General features: G+C 34.3%; 1 protein-coding gene across 1 annotated transcript in view; it reads left to right on the forward strand.

Moving 5' to 3' along the window:
- Positions 1–270: 270 nt before the first annotated feature.
- Positions 271–19,894, forward strand: part of LOC150102426 (inactive tyrosine-protein kinase 7-like) — a 188,232-nt gene continuing 168,608 nt past the window's right edge. The window contains exon 1 of the mRNA XM_090398809.1: positions 271–401. Within this exon, the coding sequence (XP_090254935.1) occupies positions 368–401 (34 nt within the window). The 5' untranslated portion in view covers positions 271–367. The remainder of the gene's footprint in view (positions 402–19,894) is intronic.

A 19,894-nucleotide genomic window follows, 5' to 3' on the forward strand; every position in this document is an offset into this window, starting at 1 on the left:
GCCATGATACTAATGCATACCAACAATTTTCTCCTTATTAAACAATAAACAGCGAATTTATACGTTAATTATCATTCTTGCCACTAATCCCTAAGTGTTTTTAATTTAAATCGTCGTTTAACAATATTCGGTATCGCTATTCAGACGCACTTACTTCTACTGGCGGACTAATACAACTAAAATGGCTGAGAGAGGCGGTTACTTTGATAAGCGGAAAACCATAGCTGCAATATGGTAACAAGCAGTGGAGTGTGCGTGGCGGATGGTTGCAGTAACTTCTGTTTGCGTGCGTGTTGTGTTGGTAACGGAGGAAAAACATGTCATAACTATTACTTGAAGAAGGGCTAAGCGAATCGTAGTAATTATAATGGATCTTCATTGTCTTTGTCCTTCTGTTGTTTGTAAGTACCGTTGCTGTTTTTGTTTTTTTATTATTATTATTGTACTTCTGCTACTAGTCAGATCACGTGCATATGACATGTGAAACTCGCGCAACGTGAAATTGACATTGTTTGGAATTGGCGCGTGCTGTGGATATTTTTTTTATTTTTTAAACCAATGAGTTCAGCTAGCGGATTTGATGCAATTGCTTTAAAAACAAATCAACGAATGAGTTTGTTTCTCTCTTGTTTATTTGAATACAAATAATAAAATCATCAAGGAAGTTGTCATTTGAACAGAAAGGATTAACGATATTCTGGAATTTAAAGAAGCAAAGTTAAATTTCTACATTTTTAATGTTTGCAGTTTAACTCCATACCTTGAAAAGACTGAATTTAATATACGTGTAAGCATGAAAGAAAGAATTTAATATACCTGCAGTAACTTTTTTGTTCATTTTGTTTTGGCTGAACAGTGGCTTCATTTCTCATATTTGAATATTTCATTAAATATATATATATATAAAAAGTTTGCAAAAAATAAAAATAAGTAAGAAGAAAAGATTTAATTTATGATTTTTTTTTAAAAAAAACCCAAAGAGTTAATTAATTAATAATTTACACCAAACTTTTATAATGTTAAAGGATTTATAATAAAATTCTCTAAAGAATAATTTCATTAATATTAATATTAATTTAATAATAGAACTTCTATTGATGTATTTCATTGATGTATGATGGTTTTCCCTAGTCGTTCAGTTCTTTTGCAGTGGTCTAGTTACGATCTGGTCTTAATTAAAACAGTAAATGATTATTATTTTAGCAGTTACTTGTGTTCTTTTTTTTTTTTTTTCCTTAATGTATTTTCCTACTGTTCGCTCATTCTTCCCCACACTGATAATAGTAAAATTTAAAGCTTTTAAGCCAAGAAGTGAAGTGACAAATACTACTTAGATTTTTATTTATTTATATTTTTAATGTAATTCACTCCCTTTTTTTAATTTGCGGTGTAATTCTGAAACCATATTTTTTATTTACTGAAAATTCAGTAAATAAAAAAAAAATCGGATTTTAGTTGGTGATCCACTCGCTGGATCTGTCATAGGCTGTTGCTGAGAAAAGGTCAAACTTAAAAAAAAAAAAAAAGCTTTGTAAACAATTGTCGTTAAATATAAAGTCCTATCTTCAAACCTAAATGGTTACAAATCAGCAATTAAATCCTGATGTTCGGTATCCTGTTATTTGCGAAAAATTATTCGGAGTAAAAGAGAGCACATATAGGATTTTATAACATTTGGGAGGGGCGCAATTAGAATTTTACGACCTTCTCAGGCACGCGAATACATTAAAAGAATGAAAACGCTAGCTTATAAAAAGATATGGGCGCCCACGCAGAGTAAAGATATACGTGTACTTTCATACTTTCCATAATAGTATTGTACCAAACAATGGAAATGACATTTATGCATGCACGAATATAAAGTTTCATATTGGTGCATGCATCGGTGGGATTTCCATTGTTTGGTACAATATACGTTTTTATTGTATTTAGATGCGGGGACCAGTAGGCGATGAAAAGAAAAAAAAAAGGACTGCATAAAAACAGATTTAAGTTTTCAAGTACTTAAAGGTTCGCTTGCAATATATTTGCTTTTAGTTCCCGCGAGGAAGTGGTTGGAGCAATGCTCCGGGACTCAAAACAAAAATAGATCCACGTCATTATGAGATTCTTATCTATAATTCTGTAGGCAGAAGGGTGCACATGGCTATAACCGTGGAAGAAAATGCAACTTTTTTTTAACGAATGACAATAAACAAAACATGAGTATCAAATTACGTGGCACAGAGTGAAAAGAATTCGTTTGATGGGGTAAAAAAAAAGAAAAAAAAAGATTAATATAAAGTTAAAACTAGAAAACTTTCCAGCAGTGATTGTGGAAGTTGCTAATAGCTCAAAGGATCTATATTAAAACTAGCGTCATGTATACTACTTTTGCACCGTTTATCAATTTTATTTATTTAAGAAATTACTGTAAATTTTATATTAATTAAATTTTTAATTTAACATTTTAAAGTATTTTTTTAGTATTCTAAAAATATAGCATACACCTTTAAGTATATCATATCACAACACAATATTAGAAATATGACCGTAGCATTGTGTTTGTAGGTAGATTACTCGACCAGTCCTTTTTAGGATTTCCATGGTAACGAATTGTTTTTTGTATAAATAATATGCTGTGGTATCTTTGCCGCGATGTTTTGTACAGGGTAATGCATTTATACACAGCAAATGCTGTACATGCCTTAAAGGCATTAATGGATGTATATTTTGGGCTTGCGATTGCGATGTATTATCTGCGCTCAGAATGTTGTATAATAATTAAGTCAACATCTGGCAAGTGATTTTATGGTGAAGGAGAAGTAGCTGAGCCCTACTTACGCGTACAAATCCAGATAAGGTTTTCTATTTAATGTTAGCAAACCAGTGATAAGACAGCGAGCGCGCGTAGGCAAACATTACTAGCCTTCTCCTACCTATCTCTCAACGAATTTTTCTTTATCCTCCTACTGTCCACGATTACTACTTAAATTCTTCGCTGAAGGATTTCATGCAATACTAATTCTACCTTTCACCTGATGTCAAGGATTAGCGAACAGGTTTCATTGTGAACGGTTAGTGTCGTATTACCAATGCTGCTCATGTCTGGCACAGACACACCCGTCAGTGATTAATCTCGCTGTCTGCTAAGTCCTGACAGCTCCAGCAGACAAAATAGACCGAAAAGGGGTCTCACTTAAGGAAATTGCTCATTATCACAACTCCCATCAAGACGAATGAAATTCCATTGGATTTACGACCTTTTTTTTTTTTTTTTTAAATTTTATTATTGTCTTTGGCTCTTAAGGGGATATTCGAAGGCGCATAAGGACGGCAAGCACAACCAACCGCACCTCGAAATGGGAGGTGGTTAGCTTTGGTTTATCGGCTGACCTTGTGAACTACTCCAAAGGCCCCTTTCCTTCTATTTGAACGGAAATACGGAAGAGTTGTTTTAACGCACTTTAAAGCTAGATTGGCAAAGCGTTGCTGTTTCGTATTCTCACGTTGTTTGCAGTTAACGAGGTGTCAGGAAGTTTGGAGATTTTTGTCTGTGGTTATCGGAGGTCAAAGGTGTATGCGGACATGTCAGGTGATGATGCGATTTTGTTTTCAAATAAATCCTTGTGTTTGGTCTCTAGGGTAGTTCCGGATCACGTAAAAAGAAATAAAAGTATAAAAAATATGAAATTAATAAAAAAAAAAAATTCTTAGTCCACTTATGTAGTATGAGTTTACAATGTTGCGTAGGTGGGAGTCAAAAAAATATGCTTCTATGCTTAGGGGTGGAATTTTTTTTTTTTTTTTTTGTCACAAAATGAGTACTTCCTCCAAATCGCTTCTCATTTGATAATTTAAAGTGTTTCCTTTTACAGTTTCTTAAAAAAAAAAAAAACTCATCTGTGCTGACTGCAGTTCTCTCTCTTTCCTCCCCCCCCCTCTCTCTCTCTCTCTCATTCACTCACTCTAAGTGCGATGTCGCTGGACTGAATGTTCCTCCATATCGACCAAGATCAATAGCACGCACTACGCTCCTAAAGCCTGCTGATAAAGCATTGTCTCAATTGGTCTCTGTGCTGTAGATCTACTGACAGAACTCGATTCCAGACTACTCTGCGAAGAAAGCTTTCAGTCAATATTTTTGTCACCGTTTCACTTTTAGTCAATACGTCGAACTTTTATGGTTTTCCTTTAGAACCACTTCCCGCTAATGCGTACTCCACGGGTGTCGTTCGTTTGTTAATTTAAATTGGGGACCCGTTTGGAAGAGGGTAATCATAGGAAGGTCTCGAAGAGTTTTACTGAGGAATGTATTTTAAAATTTAAATATCTCATATAGGGAGGCGAACGTCTGTTTTGTTTCTGTGCAAATTAGTAGAGTTTCTTTGTAGAAAATTCGCTGTTTTTACTGGGATCGGTCAACTAAGCGGATATCTGGCTAAATACTTGGGAATATGCTTCAGTGCAAAAAAAAAAAAAAATTACATGCACAGACGCACACTTAAATGTCATGCGACTTCCACTTAGTGGATGTTTGAGGGTACAGAGGGAATATTATTCCATCCCTTGGTTTTTTTTTTGTTTTTTTTTTTCATAGCCTCTTATTTGACTATCGAAAGATGACTAAGTATTACTCCAGAATTTCCATTCTTTACCCTCTCCCTCAGGGTCAATTTTTCAAGAGTTTTGGGTTTAAAGTACGAGTATGTTTGCCTTAAGGAGTGTTTTTTTTTTCAATCGATCATGGAGAACAAAAAATATTCTTTAAAGGGTATCTTTTTTGTCATTATTCTTAATAAAAACTTTTTTTCTTTTTTTTGCCAACCTTCAAAATTCTAAGGAAAAAAAATACTCAGATTTGACATTCGGGTTGGTAGGACGCAGTGGCTAATTTTACCATTAAAATAAGTTCCGATGCGTTATCGGGAATTTAAGTAACAGCGTGAAAAAAAAAATCACTTCGTCAAGCACTACTGAACTAGAAAACCTTTTTTTTTTTTTTTTTTAAATGATGAATAGACTGAGTTAAGGATCCTTGGCAAGCATTGGCTAATATCTTTAGATCATATAAAAGTTGATATGAACTAAAGATTTGTAATATAATAAAAAATGACAAAGAAAGAAAATCATAAAAACATTAAGTAAAAGTTGCCAACTTCTGATGAGCCATACACTCGTTGCTCGAAACGACCCACATTCTTTATCTAATCCTACAAATATGGATCATTGACTATCAAATTTTGTATAACTTCGTTTCATTACAGAAATTAAGTAGACTATGCTTGAACATAATTTATTTTTTTATTTCTGTATTTCGAATGTGTCCGGTAATTCAAAAAAAAATGCAGTCATTACGTGTCATTTTATTTATTTATTTGATTTAATTTTTGACACAAATTGGATAACAAACAAGCTCCAGTTACATATTACACGTGGAGTTAAAATGATCGTGTATTTATGAGAATACATCGTCATAAAATTCAGCTGAATACAGGGATGGTTGTGACATCTTCTAGTCAAGCTTATACACCTCACTGAGTTTATAAGCTTTTTTTTTATTATTATTGAAATCCCAGATATTTAATCTGTTGGGAGGGAAATCACATTCCGATATCTTCACACAATAAAGCACGAAAGATCTGAAAAATGCTAATAATTCTGTATTTTTATCATTTTTATGAAGAACTAAGAGGTTAGTTAACAGTAATACCATAGAGAAATTGCTAAGTTAAAATGTTAACCTGCTGCTAAAATCTTAAAAAGTTAATACTTTCCTTCTTCCCAACCTTCAACCCATCATAGAGTAAGTAACCTGATATCATAAAAATAATCTAACATTGTATAGCATTTGTGTTATTAATTAATTAATCTAAAGGCATTTCGTCGAAAAGAGCTGATATCTTGAATGTTGGCTTTCATTGGAACAAATAGTTTCAACACACACACACACACACCAGGAGCCATCACCTTCTATTTTCATTCGCTTAGCATCCCCCTGGTGAGTGGCCACGTGGGAAATACTAGCAGTAGGTAACCAGTGTAATGGTCCGTGAAGAAAATGGACCTGTCCTATCTCAGGATAGATTAAAGCCGATGGGAACCAGGCTCATAGCCCAAGCTACAAATGACTTTTCGCATCTTCTTAACAATACCAAATTGCCGCATGATACCGTGACATGTAGTTTTGCCTTTCTTTTTTTAAATCATTGTTTGAGCCGCGTCCGTTTGCAGTTGTGGGTCTAATCTTCCATAGCATTAAAACAATGGCTTCTGTTATTTTTATGTTAGCACATCTCTCACTCACGATGGCGCCCTAGGAAACAAACTACCTTACGTCGGGTTATGGTTATTGCATCACAAAGTGCACTTAAGTAGAGGAATGCGTGGCTAAATTACAGCAAACTATGACGAACATGACAACAAAAGATAAACTATATAATAAGAATTCTCTCGAGGTTTATTTCCAGCTTTTAGCTACAAGTAGTCAAACACATTTTATTTCTGCTATTTACAGTTGTCACAGGCATTAGAGAAAGCTAAAACATCTAGTTTTTTCTCATCAGGTAGTCGGATTGTTCGCGAATCATAATTTCAAATGATCTTACATAATAGTATTAGGCTTAACATGGACAATAAACATTGCATGGTCTGTATACGTTTTTGACCAAGATAGAGGAGCAGTGAGTTCAATTATAAAATGACAATTTAAACTCACTATAATATAATATAATATAATACTTAATACTGATTTCAATTTCAGTTTATTCATGTTGTTTCCGAAACGTCAAGATAGTGTTACCTAGAAATATATTTCAAACAGAATAACAGTATTTGAAAACTGAAATACAATATGATATACTTCTTTTATATTAAAATTTATTATTAAATAAAAAAGGCGTTTTAAGATTTTAATAAATATTTGTTTGATTTTATTATTTTTTAAAATTTTATTAGAAAATCAAAATATAAATTAAGTTTACAAGTAGATTTATAACTAAATTTAGAATAATTTTAAGATAAAAATGAACATATATTAAATGAATTGTAGACGGTATTTTTTATCATATAAAATAATGACTGAAGCCATACTGTGGAATTTAGAATGTTGATCCTATGCTACCATTGTGCTAAAGTTGAAAATATGTTACAATAAGTATTTCATCTTTCCAGACGTCAAACTGCTCAAATCCATATAAAATGTGTTGTGTAGTAGCTGCCAACATTTTTGTAAAATCTATTTCTTGCATTTGTTTCGCTTTGAACTTTCTTACCGCCCAAGATATGTCTCCTAGACAGTCTAATCCATTAGCCACAAGTTTCTTCTCGCAAAAGACGCCTATAAATCTGAGAAAAAGAAGAAAAAATAAAAGATTAAAGTGAAAAGCAGTTTTTTTTTTTTTAAGGTTTTGCATTATAGTGTTTATTTACGAAAAATAATTCCAAATATCTCCGGTATATATATAAAAAATGTCCCAAAGCATTCACAGGACACTCAACTTATAAAATACAATAATTTTGTAGTTTTAAATGTTTCTGATCGATTATTTCGAACTCTTTTAGCGCCAACATCGAACCGCATCTCGCTATTCCACAATGACAACTGTAACTCAGCGGTAATCACTGCGACACAATCACCCAATTTCTATGGATTTCTCTTCAAGTTTTGAGGTTACGATTCTCTAACATTTCACCAACTGTGCTACCAACTGATAAATGCGTGACCCAATGAACACGGTTGCTATAGCAACCATGTAGTTACCAGAACAGGGTGTTTGCTTGTTGTTATGATAACCGTAACACATTTCCACAGTTCAGGCTAATAATTCAGAAGGTGGGGGAGGGGGGAAGTATCGGAAAACCAAGTGGTTGGTTTGCGGTATCCTATTTCAGGAAATTTGTCATAAGGGTGTGCTTAGCGAGAAAAACTGGGTAAGCTCAAGAGGGGTTGGTTAATTCGAAAGGACAAAACACCCCCCCAAGGTCTAAAACCGGACTTTCAAGGTTATAGCGCAGATGTTAGAAGGAACGCGCGCTGGTGGAGGGAGGGGGGGGGAAGGAATCTCTTTTTCTTAGATTATCGGCCAGCTTAAGTAGGAGAGGGTCATGCTGGGTACTAGTGGTCTTGTCTTGTTTCCCATTTGTGCGTCCACTTTAGGGAGTGGCATTCTTCTGTTAAGGATTGCTGGGAGTCAAGGGGTATTCGGGAACTCAGCTTTCCACGCCTTCGTTTGAACTTTACAAATGTCAAGTTTGTAGCCGAGATGTCGCTAAGGGAAGGGGGAGGGGGTGTTCTAAGTCGCCACCGATGGAGTCTCGAAACTTTTACTAAACTAATTTTTACTAAACTAAAAATATGCTTTAAATCATAAAAATTGTTTATTTATTCGTATAGTTTTATTTATCAGTTGAGTATTGTATTTTTTTTTATCATTATTATTTCTTCAAGGAATTGGCTTAATCTTTAAATCATCAAGTCAATGAGGGCTGAAGCAGAGCCTCCGGTTCCGTGATGGCACAGAGGGCGCCACAATCATTTATCATCCCCTAAATCAGAAATCGCGTGAGTTTTTACGTTCCCCTAGAGACAGACGAATAAGAAAAGAGAGAGAAAAAAATTTCGTTTGACAGAATAATTAACGGACGTATAATATCCAAATGACCTTTTGGCCTCCGGCTGCGTGCCGGCACTGTCATTGCGCAAATGTAATTATAATGACTTGGACGCTACGGAGACCCGAAATTTTCCTCGTAACCCCTCCCCACCTCCTCTTCTTTTCCTCCCGGAAAGAAAACAGCAGACGAAATGTGTCTGCCTTTGCTAGTGCGTGATGCTATTAAATATTGTACGCCTCGAAATGCGAGTTGGAGCTGAATGGGGAATGCAATGAGAGCCCGTAACGGGAAAGGTTGTTCATCCGCACGAGATACTGGAATGCCGGGATAGGAATCTGGGGTTTTATTTGTCTACAGCTATGACTCTTGACTGGATGAGGGACTTTAGATAACTTGGATGCGATTGTAAGAGGAAGGAAGGAACCCAAGACTGTGTATGTGTGTGTGTGCGTGTGGCATTAAGCGATGCGCGCGTGTGTGTGTGGGGGTAAAATAAAGATAAATGTAGAAAAATAAAAAAGTATTCCACTTAGCAAGCACACAATTTGCAAGACGTAGGACACGTAAAAGAAATAAATAAAAAAGGCAAAAATTATAAAATTTAAGGAAATAATTTTAAAGCATATAAAGTCTAAAATTTAAAATAGACTCTCTGACAAACAGAAATCTTATTAGATAAGTACGAAAATAAATAAATCTAATTTATTTGTTATAAAAATAGTTTTAAATTATTTAAAATATTAAGACATGGAATTGCTTAATTAAAAATAAAAATAGAGATTTTGACGTTATTTATTCAAAAAATGAAGATGCGGGAGATTAAAGAATGTGTATAGGCTTTGTTTTTAGAATTCTTTAAAATATTTAAAATATTGAATGTTAGATTATAAGTGCAATGCAAATTGCGGTGGTCTTTCCGGAAAAAAATGGAATAAATTGCATTATTAATCGTGTAAAAATGGAATAACGTCACTTCCGACTTAATTTCATTAACCAAAGATTTTTACTTGTTTCTCATGTACAACTCTATGATGTATTAGTGCCCTCGATGGGCTAAGTGTTACATAATCCGAATGCCCTGCGTAGAGGCGACTAATGAAATGTTTGCAAGCCACTTCAGGTCTCCAACAAGCAAGTTGGTTGTCTCACATCGGACGATGAAAATCATTTACAAGCTACGGACATTCGCAAGTATTCGTGCTACATGGGATTTGAACCAACTAGTTCAAATGGATAGAGACCGAAGTGGAGGGAGATTACTGAAAACGTGATATTAAAAGAAAACAAGGCAGAAATGAAAAAAATAATAATAATAAAATCAGGAGTAACATTAAGAGAAGAAGGATGAAAATGAAAATAAAAAAGAAAATTAATGAAACAGATGGGAAAAGGGAACACTGAGACTTATGCGGAGAAAATAAAAATATCAATATACAGACACAAAGAAAAAGATTGGTGTCGTTTGTGTGTGGGCGCGCGCTCTATACAAAATGATTCGTTTGCGCTGCCAATTTAAACACAAATGTTTAAGTTTTTCGATTTAATTATTCGAGATTTAATTACAGGACGTTCGTATCATGGCTAATTGCATTACTGGGCCAAGATTTCAGTCCTTAATAAAGCTACCAAGTTTCCATCCCTGAATGATTAAAGAGAACGCGCGGAATTACAAGGGCTTACTAATAAGGGAAACCCATCACGAGATCGGCATCGGGTAGCGAAATCTGCACACTCAGACCAGATGAAAGGGTTTCAGCCACTGGCGCAGTACTTACTTTGATGCAGCCATGAGAGGTTTTCACTAATTCTGGGAAATGATCTTTAATTAGGCAGTCATTTGGATGTGCTGTCGTTAGAATATGGTGCTCGGGCCACATAAAGATAATTAGCTAATCAGCGCAATGGGAGTTCAGACTCATCTTGCTAAAGTGTCCGTTATAGCACATGAATTTTAATAACAACAAAACAATTCTTTCATTTTTCCAGCAAGAAGAAGGTAATTAGTATCCTGGCGATAACTTTTTACTCAGAAAAGCTGGTTTGTAATTCTTTACGATTGTTGACCAGATTTCCCCAGTGCCTGCATTTAAGACAATACACGTGGAATGATTGCGGGTCATGCGAATTGCTATGATTGGAAGTAATGAAGAGCCATTCCCCTCCCTCGCTTGCGACAGTAAGTGAGGCAAAGCAACCGTTTACTAGGATACCGATCTCAGGCCTAAACATACAATTGTCGTCAATTAAATTGCATAAGCAGCAGAGACCATTTGTGAAATGGCTTCTCGTGCGACTTCATTGTTAGCATGCAAAGTTTTTCGTGCACCAGACTTTATTCAAATGTACATATTTGTGTATTAGACGACTACTGAAATGTACAATTTTGTACATCGGATGACAGCTGAAATGTATATTTTTGCACATAGAATGATAGTTGAAATGTACAAAAATTTTGTGCATCGGATGACACCTGAAATGTACGATTTTTGGCATCAGACTACTGTTGGAAATGTAAAATTTTTGTCCATCAAACTACTACTGTAAATGTACATTTTTTGTACATTTTAGTAGCCTAGTGAACTGCTGAAATGTACAATTTTGTGCATCAGACGATTACTGAAATGTGCATTTTTGTACATCGGATGACACCTGGAAATATACATTTTGGGGCATTAGACTACTGTTGGAAATGTACAATTTTTTGTGCATCAAACTGGAAATGTAAAATTTTTGTTCACTAGGCTACTGAAATGTACAATTTTTTGTGCATTAGATGACTACTGAAGTATACAATTTGTGTGCATTAGATGACTACTGAAGTATACAATTTGTGTGCATCAGACTATTGTGGAAGTGTACAAGTTTAGTGCATCGGACTACTGCCGAAATGTACAAGACTATTATTATTGAAACTACACAATTTTCGTGTGCTAGAACTATATTAAAATGTATAATTTTATTTTCTTTCCTCTCTCTCTCTCTCTCTCTCTCTTATTGAAATGCATCTCTTACCTGAGATACGAGAACTTGTATATTGATTTACACATGTTTGTTGTTCGATCGTGGTCTGAATGCGGTGCGAATAATGCAACTGTGGAATTCTAAATAAAAAAAATCTAAAAACAATATCACCCACACCTTGGCTATGGAGTTAGCTAAACGATCGTTTACAAAGTTGGAAATTATAAAAAAAAAAAAACTATTTAATGTCGGCAATTGTTCTTTCTTATCATTTTTGTAAATTATAATTGATACTGCAAAAAAAATTGTTCTTTGATGACATTGCATTTAAAAAAATCCTCAAAGCTTACTACCAAATTTTTTTGGACCGTAAGTGGCCCACAAATTTTTCACCTAGCCAAGTAAAAAATTTTAATTGTTGAAATATATAAATTCTCGTATATTACTATACTGTTGATATATGCAGACTATTATTGAAATTATACCTGCTTTTCCGTGCAACAGACTATTATTGAAATCTACAAGTTCTCGCGCGTCAGCCTCCATTATTGAAATCCACAAAACACGTGCATCGCACTAATATTGAAATACACGTACATCGTGTTTAATTGTTTGTATTGTAAAATCTCTAGTGTGTCATGTTTCATTAACTGTTACACTCGGTTCAATAATGCACTATAAAGTTGCTTCACATTCTATTGGATGCAGCTCAATGATGTAATAATTTTGAATTTGATTGGAGCCGAGCTGACAGCTTACTCTGTCATGACTGGAGGAGATTCTATAGACAATTTGTTCTAATTAGAAGCACGTTTTTGACGTACATTTAATCGTATTAATTCAAACTCTCTCTTTGTGTTTAACTATAAGAGAAAGCTCAACTAATGAGCATCAAATGTCTTCAGTGGTAATGACAGAACTTTGCATTTGTTTTCATTGTTTCAATTGTCCGCAATGCCTATAATCGATAAAAGTAGCAGTTCGTGAATATGAAAATCCCATTAGGACTTATAATAATTAATTATCCACAAATCAACAACTGCTTCGACGCATATCACGAAGAGAGTATAACATTAATGACTCGTCTCCACATTTCTGAAGAATTATCTTTTTATTCCCCTGTGCTTCTTTCTTTTTATCTTTCACCCCCCCCGTCCCAAGCTGGAGCTGAGATAACGGAAATGTTCTCATTCGGAATGATCTTACTATGGCAATATCTCTAGATAATACATTCTATTGATTTTTGACAAAAAAAAAAAAAAAATGATGTGTGTGTGTGTGGCGGGGGGAACTTCCAGATATGTGTTTCATATCATCTGGCAGTATTCCAGAAAAAATTTATTACCAAGCCATAAAACGAGCCACCCTGATGAATTATAATTCTTATGCGAATAGGTCCTGAACTTCGGTTTTATTCATTGTAGGGAACAAAAGAACTTTCATTCAACAAAATGCGGTTTGTGTGTGTGTGTGTGCGCTTCATAATCATTTTAAGCGTTTTACAAAATTTGGTAGTTTTTGCAATAAGTAAAACATCCTCATTATTCTAATTAAGTCGAAAATAATCGACCGGAAGTTTTGTAGTTGAAACAGGACGTGTGTTTGCGAAAGTTTTAATTTTTAGTTTATTGTTAGCTCTCTTTAATCAGTGTTTTCGTTTTTGTTTATGTAAACTGGTTTAATTAATTACCTCTACACATCATTGTGTCGGAAATAACGAAACGAAGGTGAAGTGAACTTTAAAAGAAGTTAAAGTTAATTGTGAAACCAGAGTTTTGGAAATATTTTGATTTTATCTATATAATAATAATAAAACATAAATAGCTATTTTTTTAATATCCAATATTCATTTCACTAAAATGTATTAACTTTGAATTCCTAAAAAGAGTTAATACACCATTTTATTTTTTACCTGTCTCTCCTCTTTAAAAAATTATGTTTGTACAGGTATTAAGTTAAAGTTTGTCTACTTCAGTTGTTTTGGATACATTCTAAATGTTTATTTTTTGCTGGACCAACATTACACCTACTTTAAGGCCAGCTCTTACAAGATGTTTGATAATTTCGTCTCAAGGTCCCTGAGGTAGGCTTCTGGCTGGGGCCTCGAGTTCCTGGATCCACCCTGTTATCTTCAGTCGACGAAGGTCGGGTCAGCTGCGTAGAATATCAACCAGCTTGTAATTAGACATGATAGAGTAGTTCTCTGCCAGTAATGACAGGTATAGGCAATCCCTGGCCCATCTGTTGCCGCCACTCAGAATGCGCTACCTTAATTCCTTCCCCTCCCTACCCGCTGTTTAACCGCCTCTTCCTTTTTCTACGGTAAAAATACAAATAGATGAAAGGTAATGGATCTCGCGCGTCTGCAAGGCACATTACTGTGTATACTCGAGTCCTGTTACACCAAATGCGCCTGTTGATCCTTATCTAGTCTGCTTCGCCCAGAGCTGGCCGAAATGTGTTGCCCTTATGGTAGAGAAAAACGTGCTGTAGTATTCGTGATGTGGAAATGTTTTTTTTTTTTTGGGGGGGGGGGTAGGGGAAGAGACATCCTTGTTACAATGGGTTCTCCCAAAGGGAAATTTGGGGGAGATAATGTTCATCACTTACGTGAAGTGAAAAAATTGTTATTTTTAGCTCCCTCGGTATTTGCGTTTTATTGTTTAAATATTTCGTTGGTAAATACTTTGCCGAGATGCTTGTAATTTCAACGTTTAAGATTGTCAGTTGCCTAAGGAAATTATATCCCTCAAAGTCTGTGTTTTGGAAGTTAGATTAAATCGTTTAGTTGGCAGGGTGCGATCACGTGACCCACAAAAGTTTGAGTGTCTAGTCGTGTAGCTTTTTAGAGACTACGAATCTCACACAGGTAATATATATATAATATATATATATATATATATATATATATATATATATATTATATATATATATATATATATATATTGTTATATTGTTATCATTTGAATTAATGGCCACAGGTGTCGTCACTGTATTTCTAAAGTGTTACGTAGAAATTTGCAAAATCCTCCCAAGTCTTCAAATATCTCAAAGAACAGTCAATTCTTGCTATTGTGACAGCTCGGCTAAGACAGATTAAACGAACGATTTATCAGCGCTAATTGTTGCTTTGTCTTCCTTTCACATTTATTTCTTATCTTGTCTGTGTTTTTCTGTTTATCTGAAGCGTGATCTACATTACTAATTTGTCTTTCTCTCTATTATCTGAGAATTTGTCTAAACGGTCGCTATATTTAGGAAAATATATAACGGAATCCGTATATATATATATATATATATATATATATATTGTTCTTTTTTTAATATAAATTCCACCCACGAAAGGTCATCGGACACTGCGTTATTACGTGGGTGGGCTAAGAGTTTATCTATGACAGTCTACGAACCTGTTCTCCTGCGCTGGAGACCAGACATTTTCCCGTACAAATGCTATGCAGTCAGCCAACTAGGCTGACTGTGTAGCATGTGTACGGAGAAATTTATTCCTAGAGCAAGGCAAAGACGATCTTTTGTTATCTTTTGTACTTGCCTTCTTCAAGAATCTTTTTAGCTGTTTGAGTTCTACTTTGATATCATATGAGCCTCCTTATCTCAGTGGGTATAGACCAGTGTTTCTCAACGTGGGGCAATTTGAATATTTTGGGGCGCAATTAGAAAATGTACACGTACATATTTATATTATTCTTTTTCAGAACTTGGCTGACTATTATGCTAGAGGGGGGGGGGACATCAAAATCTTTGAGATGTTGAGGTGGGGACATGATCCAAAACACTGGTATAGACGAAGCCCTTTGGTCAGAAAGACCTGGGTTCGATTCCCGTCCATGACGTGAGGAACCTTTATCTGGTCTCTTTCGACTAAAGATGAGTTAGCCGGTCTCATACGGAGGTGGGTAACCCCCACAAGAATAAAATAAAATAAAAAAAAAACAGATGTATGCTCTTTTATCACGTGTTTCGTATTACAGAAGAAATCATCCTCATCTTATTCACGCCACAAATGCAACATTAGAAGATGATGAGGAGAAAATAAACTGCAAAATAGATACGAGTTAAGTTTATTTTTTTAACTTAAAATTCCTTTTTTTATGAACATAGTAAAAAAATTGCTTGATTAATGGTTCGAGTGGACCTTCCACGATGTTTTCGGACTCTGTAGAAGCTGACGTGTAATAATAATAATGTTTGATTGGTGTACTTCATGAACCACGTGATCACTGACGTAAGTAAAATGAGAGTACAAAAAATAAAGCTTATAAATGGCCTCGTTTAGCAGGAAAATATATCCATTGAGTTTTGAAACTAAGTTTATAAAATCAGGCAATATATGAAGGAATATAATTCTCGGTTAGGCACGATCTCCTATCCAGGAGCCTTTAAATCCAGTTGTCTTTGCTTTAAGTCAGTTCCATTATACCTTTCTTTAAGGGGAAAAAAAAAAAGAATAATTCTTAAAATATTTAAACAATATAATAAGAATATACATAGAACTATGAACTCTTGAGAAGGAGTTTGTGTCTTTGAAGTAATACGATTCAGCGACTGCTTATGAAATTGCTATTTTCCTCCATGTTACTATCGTAATTAATCTCAATAGTACCGTTTAGTGTGTTGGCATAAATTCAATGAATATCCTTTTCTTTGTGTTTTAAATATCTTTATAAAAAGTACCGAATAAATTTCTAATTGTTAAAGGTAAAAAAAAAGTAATAATATCTTTGTGTGAGAGAGAGAGCATGAGGTTCTGTGATGCGCGGAAAGGTGTTATAAAAGATTGCCCTCCAGAAAAAAAGTTTCTTTTGCTATTTACTATCTATTAAAAAACATCATCCCTTATTCTTTTCTCCCCTTCAACATGAATTGACTCTCCTTGGCACTCTGCCAGCTACGGTTCTCTCAACTGTGGGCAGAATACACAAGCGGCGTGAAAGGGCTCGCAATGCTGGGAAGTAAAAAAAGTGAGAAGGAGTCTGAATTTGGAGAACAAGGAACAAGAAAGAAAGTTTGCACAGATATCGCCGTAATAGATTTCCGCTCAAATAAAAGTAATCAAACAAGTAACTTATCTCTTTTTTTTAATTTATTTTTTACTTCGCTGTCACCCAAGGTTAGAAACCTATCCTATATTAATACCGTAGGTAGACTGAAGTTTTTATATACTTTTGTATGACTATATACTTGCTTTAAGAAGATATGTTTCTTATTCTGCTAACTCAATTAAGAATTTTTTATTTTTTTTATTAAAACAAATAACTTTCCAAGGGGAAAAAAAAATAGGTGAAATACACATTAGTACAAACATTTCGAGATTATCGATGGTTGACAATAAACAATCGCTCTCCAATAGGAGCATCAGCTAAATTCTTGCCACCCTCGAATCGTAGATGCTCTTTTCTCGTCATTTAGGTTTTTATTTTGTTGTTAAAGAGAACCATAAGACGGTTTGGGAGATCAACCAGAAAAATCTCCAGGGAAGTCTAATGGTTTGTCTTAATGGAAATACTTAACCCTCAACTCTCCTGGGGGGGGGGATAAAAAGAAAGAGCGATTAACCATCTTCCCTGGAGTTTCAGCGAAAGTCGCTTATCTTTTTAACGAGGATGTCTCTCATTGCTCCGATGACTCGCTACCGACACAGTACTTGCCACAGGTATTTCCACAGGTTCCGCCCAACTTCCAGTTTACTCTTGCTGTGGCTCAACATAATGTCTTGGAACAGTGTACTCATTATAACGTGAGCCGTAGCTTCCCCACGACCTTTACGTATGTCCCGAGCTTTTAAGACATGCAGTATTCGTTTATATTTCTGCTTTAAAGAACAACGAAAGGAAATGGAAGTATTTCGACTGGTTTGACCCCCCCCGTCCCTCCCCATCCAGCGGTCATTAATGACTTCTTATTTAAATGCTAAGGGGATTGGTAAAACGCTTCTAGCCGAAAAAGCTTTTTTTTTCGAAGGGTGGTAAAGACCTGTTGTGGTTTGGATTTCGTGTTTTTTTTTTGCGTTTACCTACCTTGAATTAGAGTGTCGTTAAATTATTCATTGTATGTCAGCCATTAATTAATCCATAAAAATGACCAAAATAAAATTGAAGATATAAAATTACATAAATAAAGAGCCAATAGGCTTCAATTCGGCGATGTAAACCTTATTTAAATTAAGGGGATATTGAATCCCACATTGTTTCAAAACCGAATAAGAAACTCAAAGATCGGAATCAAAGAGTTTCATGCCGAATATAGCTATACCCTTTGGTATTAATTTGGTCTAGCTACTCACTGATGAGATCTCAATAAAGATCGAAACCTCCCACCATAATGTATAACATCATACATCTCCTAGGAGATGGGTTTTACATTATGGAAAATACTAAGAATAGCGATCAGAACTTTCCCCATCTTTTTAGCTTACGCTAGTAGTCACCGATACTTTTATAGTTTACTATATTCGGCATGAAACTCTTTGATTCCGATCTTTGAGTTTCTTATTCGGTTTTGAAACAATGTGGGATTCAATATCCCCTTAATTTAAATAAGAAGATATAAAAATTAAATATACATCTACAGCCTGTGATAGCCAAACACTTTCCTTCACACAAAAAAGTGTGTTTATTTACAGATATTCCAATTGGATTGCATTGGAGTTAGGCCTAAGCAACCAAAGCTATAAGTTCAGTGTATTGTGTGTGTTAGATGCGTGCGTTCTTCTGGTTGGTTGGTTGGTCTAATTTGCCGGACGAAACAAAAACCAAGTTTCCGGGAGCAAAATTCTGAAGCTGTCATATGAGACTGGCCTAACTCACCTTTAGTTAAGAAGCCTTATAAAGGTTTGTGACGTTCCAGACGGAATTCGATTTTTTTTTTTTTTTTTACCCACTACTATTAATTGCTCAGCTTTGGAATGCGTCAAATGCCAACTATTAGACTTCCTGTCTCAGTGGCAATTCCTTGGGGGGTGGGAATCGTTTCAACTCAAGAAATTAGAACAAATTGATATTGTGAACTTTTAGTAATATAAACTATAAGTTAAATTAGACATTGGAAATAAATGTTATTGAAAAACTGAAGTAAATTTTAAAACATTTACGGTTGTTTTCGTTTATAAACAAAATAAATAAATTTGGGTCACACTAAATGAAGTGTAAACGGAGTAAAAATAAATATCAACGTTAAAAATTGCATTAAAACCAGTATCACCTAGAATAAAAAAAACCTAGAAAATCCAATAAAACAAGACACAACCAATTGGGGAGACCTACTAGTCCTAATAAGGCAAGAGACAGTTTCAATGTTGGCCTTCGCAACCAATTAAACCAAAGTACAATGATGTTGATAAATTGAATTATGTCAGTTCCTAATATTAATTAACAACAAAATACCGATTTCTCAGACTATTATTTTATTTTATGCATAAAGACTTATGATAAATATACGTTTCCGAATTATAGAAAATTATATTTTAAGTTAATCTATTGATATCCCAAAATGGTGTATTATTGTATGCTTTAGCTTCAATCAGAATTTCAACGAATAACTGAAATAACCATTTATTAATGACGTATAAAATTATTCTTTTATTTTTATTTATATTTTAGAATGTTTAAATAATACATTTGTTTAATACTGTCTTCGAAAATGTAAAATTTCACAATGACTATCCTATCACCGTTTTGATTACTTCGACGCGCGTTCTGTCAATCATTTTTTTTTTTTTTTAATAGTAATTTCGAACAAAGTACTATTGTTTCCAAGATGCAGTAATCTGATTCATTTATTTTTGGTTTATATATTTTTATTAATAAAAATATATTTTTATATTTTTATAAAATTTTTATATATTTATTTATTTTTGGCTGGAGCGATCGAGCTGATGATTGCTTTTAATTCCCTTAACTTTCTACAAATGTTGTTACTATTATTAACACACACACACACACACACACACACACACACACACACACACACACACACACAAGAACAAAAGAATGGCATGTTTTTTTTTTTTTTTTTTTTTTTTTTTTTTTTCTGCCTTTGCTGGTGGTTAGCTGGTGGATTGACGACCGGGCCAAGTTTGCACACGACCAAATAGAAAAAATTGAATTTGATAACAGCACATTTTACACTTGTGGGTAAAACTATTTATATCGTGTATATAGTTTATATAATTTAACTAGAAATTTAAATGTTAGTAATTTAAACCACAAAAGCATCTCATATTTTGCATTTAGCCAAGTACATTCACTAGAATAAAAGTCCCAAGTAAATGAGATATTGATTTTTATCTTATGTTTAAATAAAGATTTTTATCTTATATTTC

Source organism: Typopeltis vanoorti, chromosome 10 (assembly GCF_054136105.1).
Source record: "Typopeltis vanoorti isolate ZY-2024b chromosome 10, IOZ_Tvanoo_1.0, whole genome shotgun sequence".
Classification (NCBI taxonomy): domain Eukaryota; kingdom Metazoa; phylum Arthropoda; class Arachnida; order Uropygi; family Thelyphonidae; genus Typopeltis; species Typopeltis vanoorti.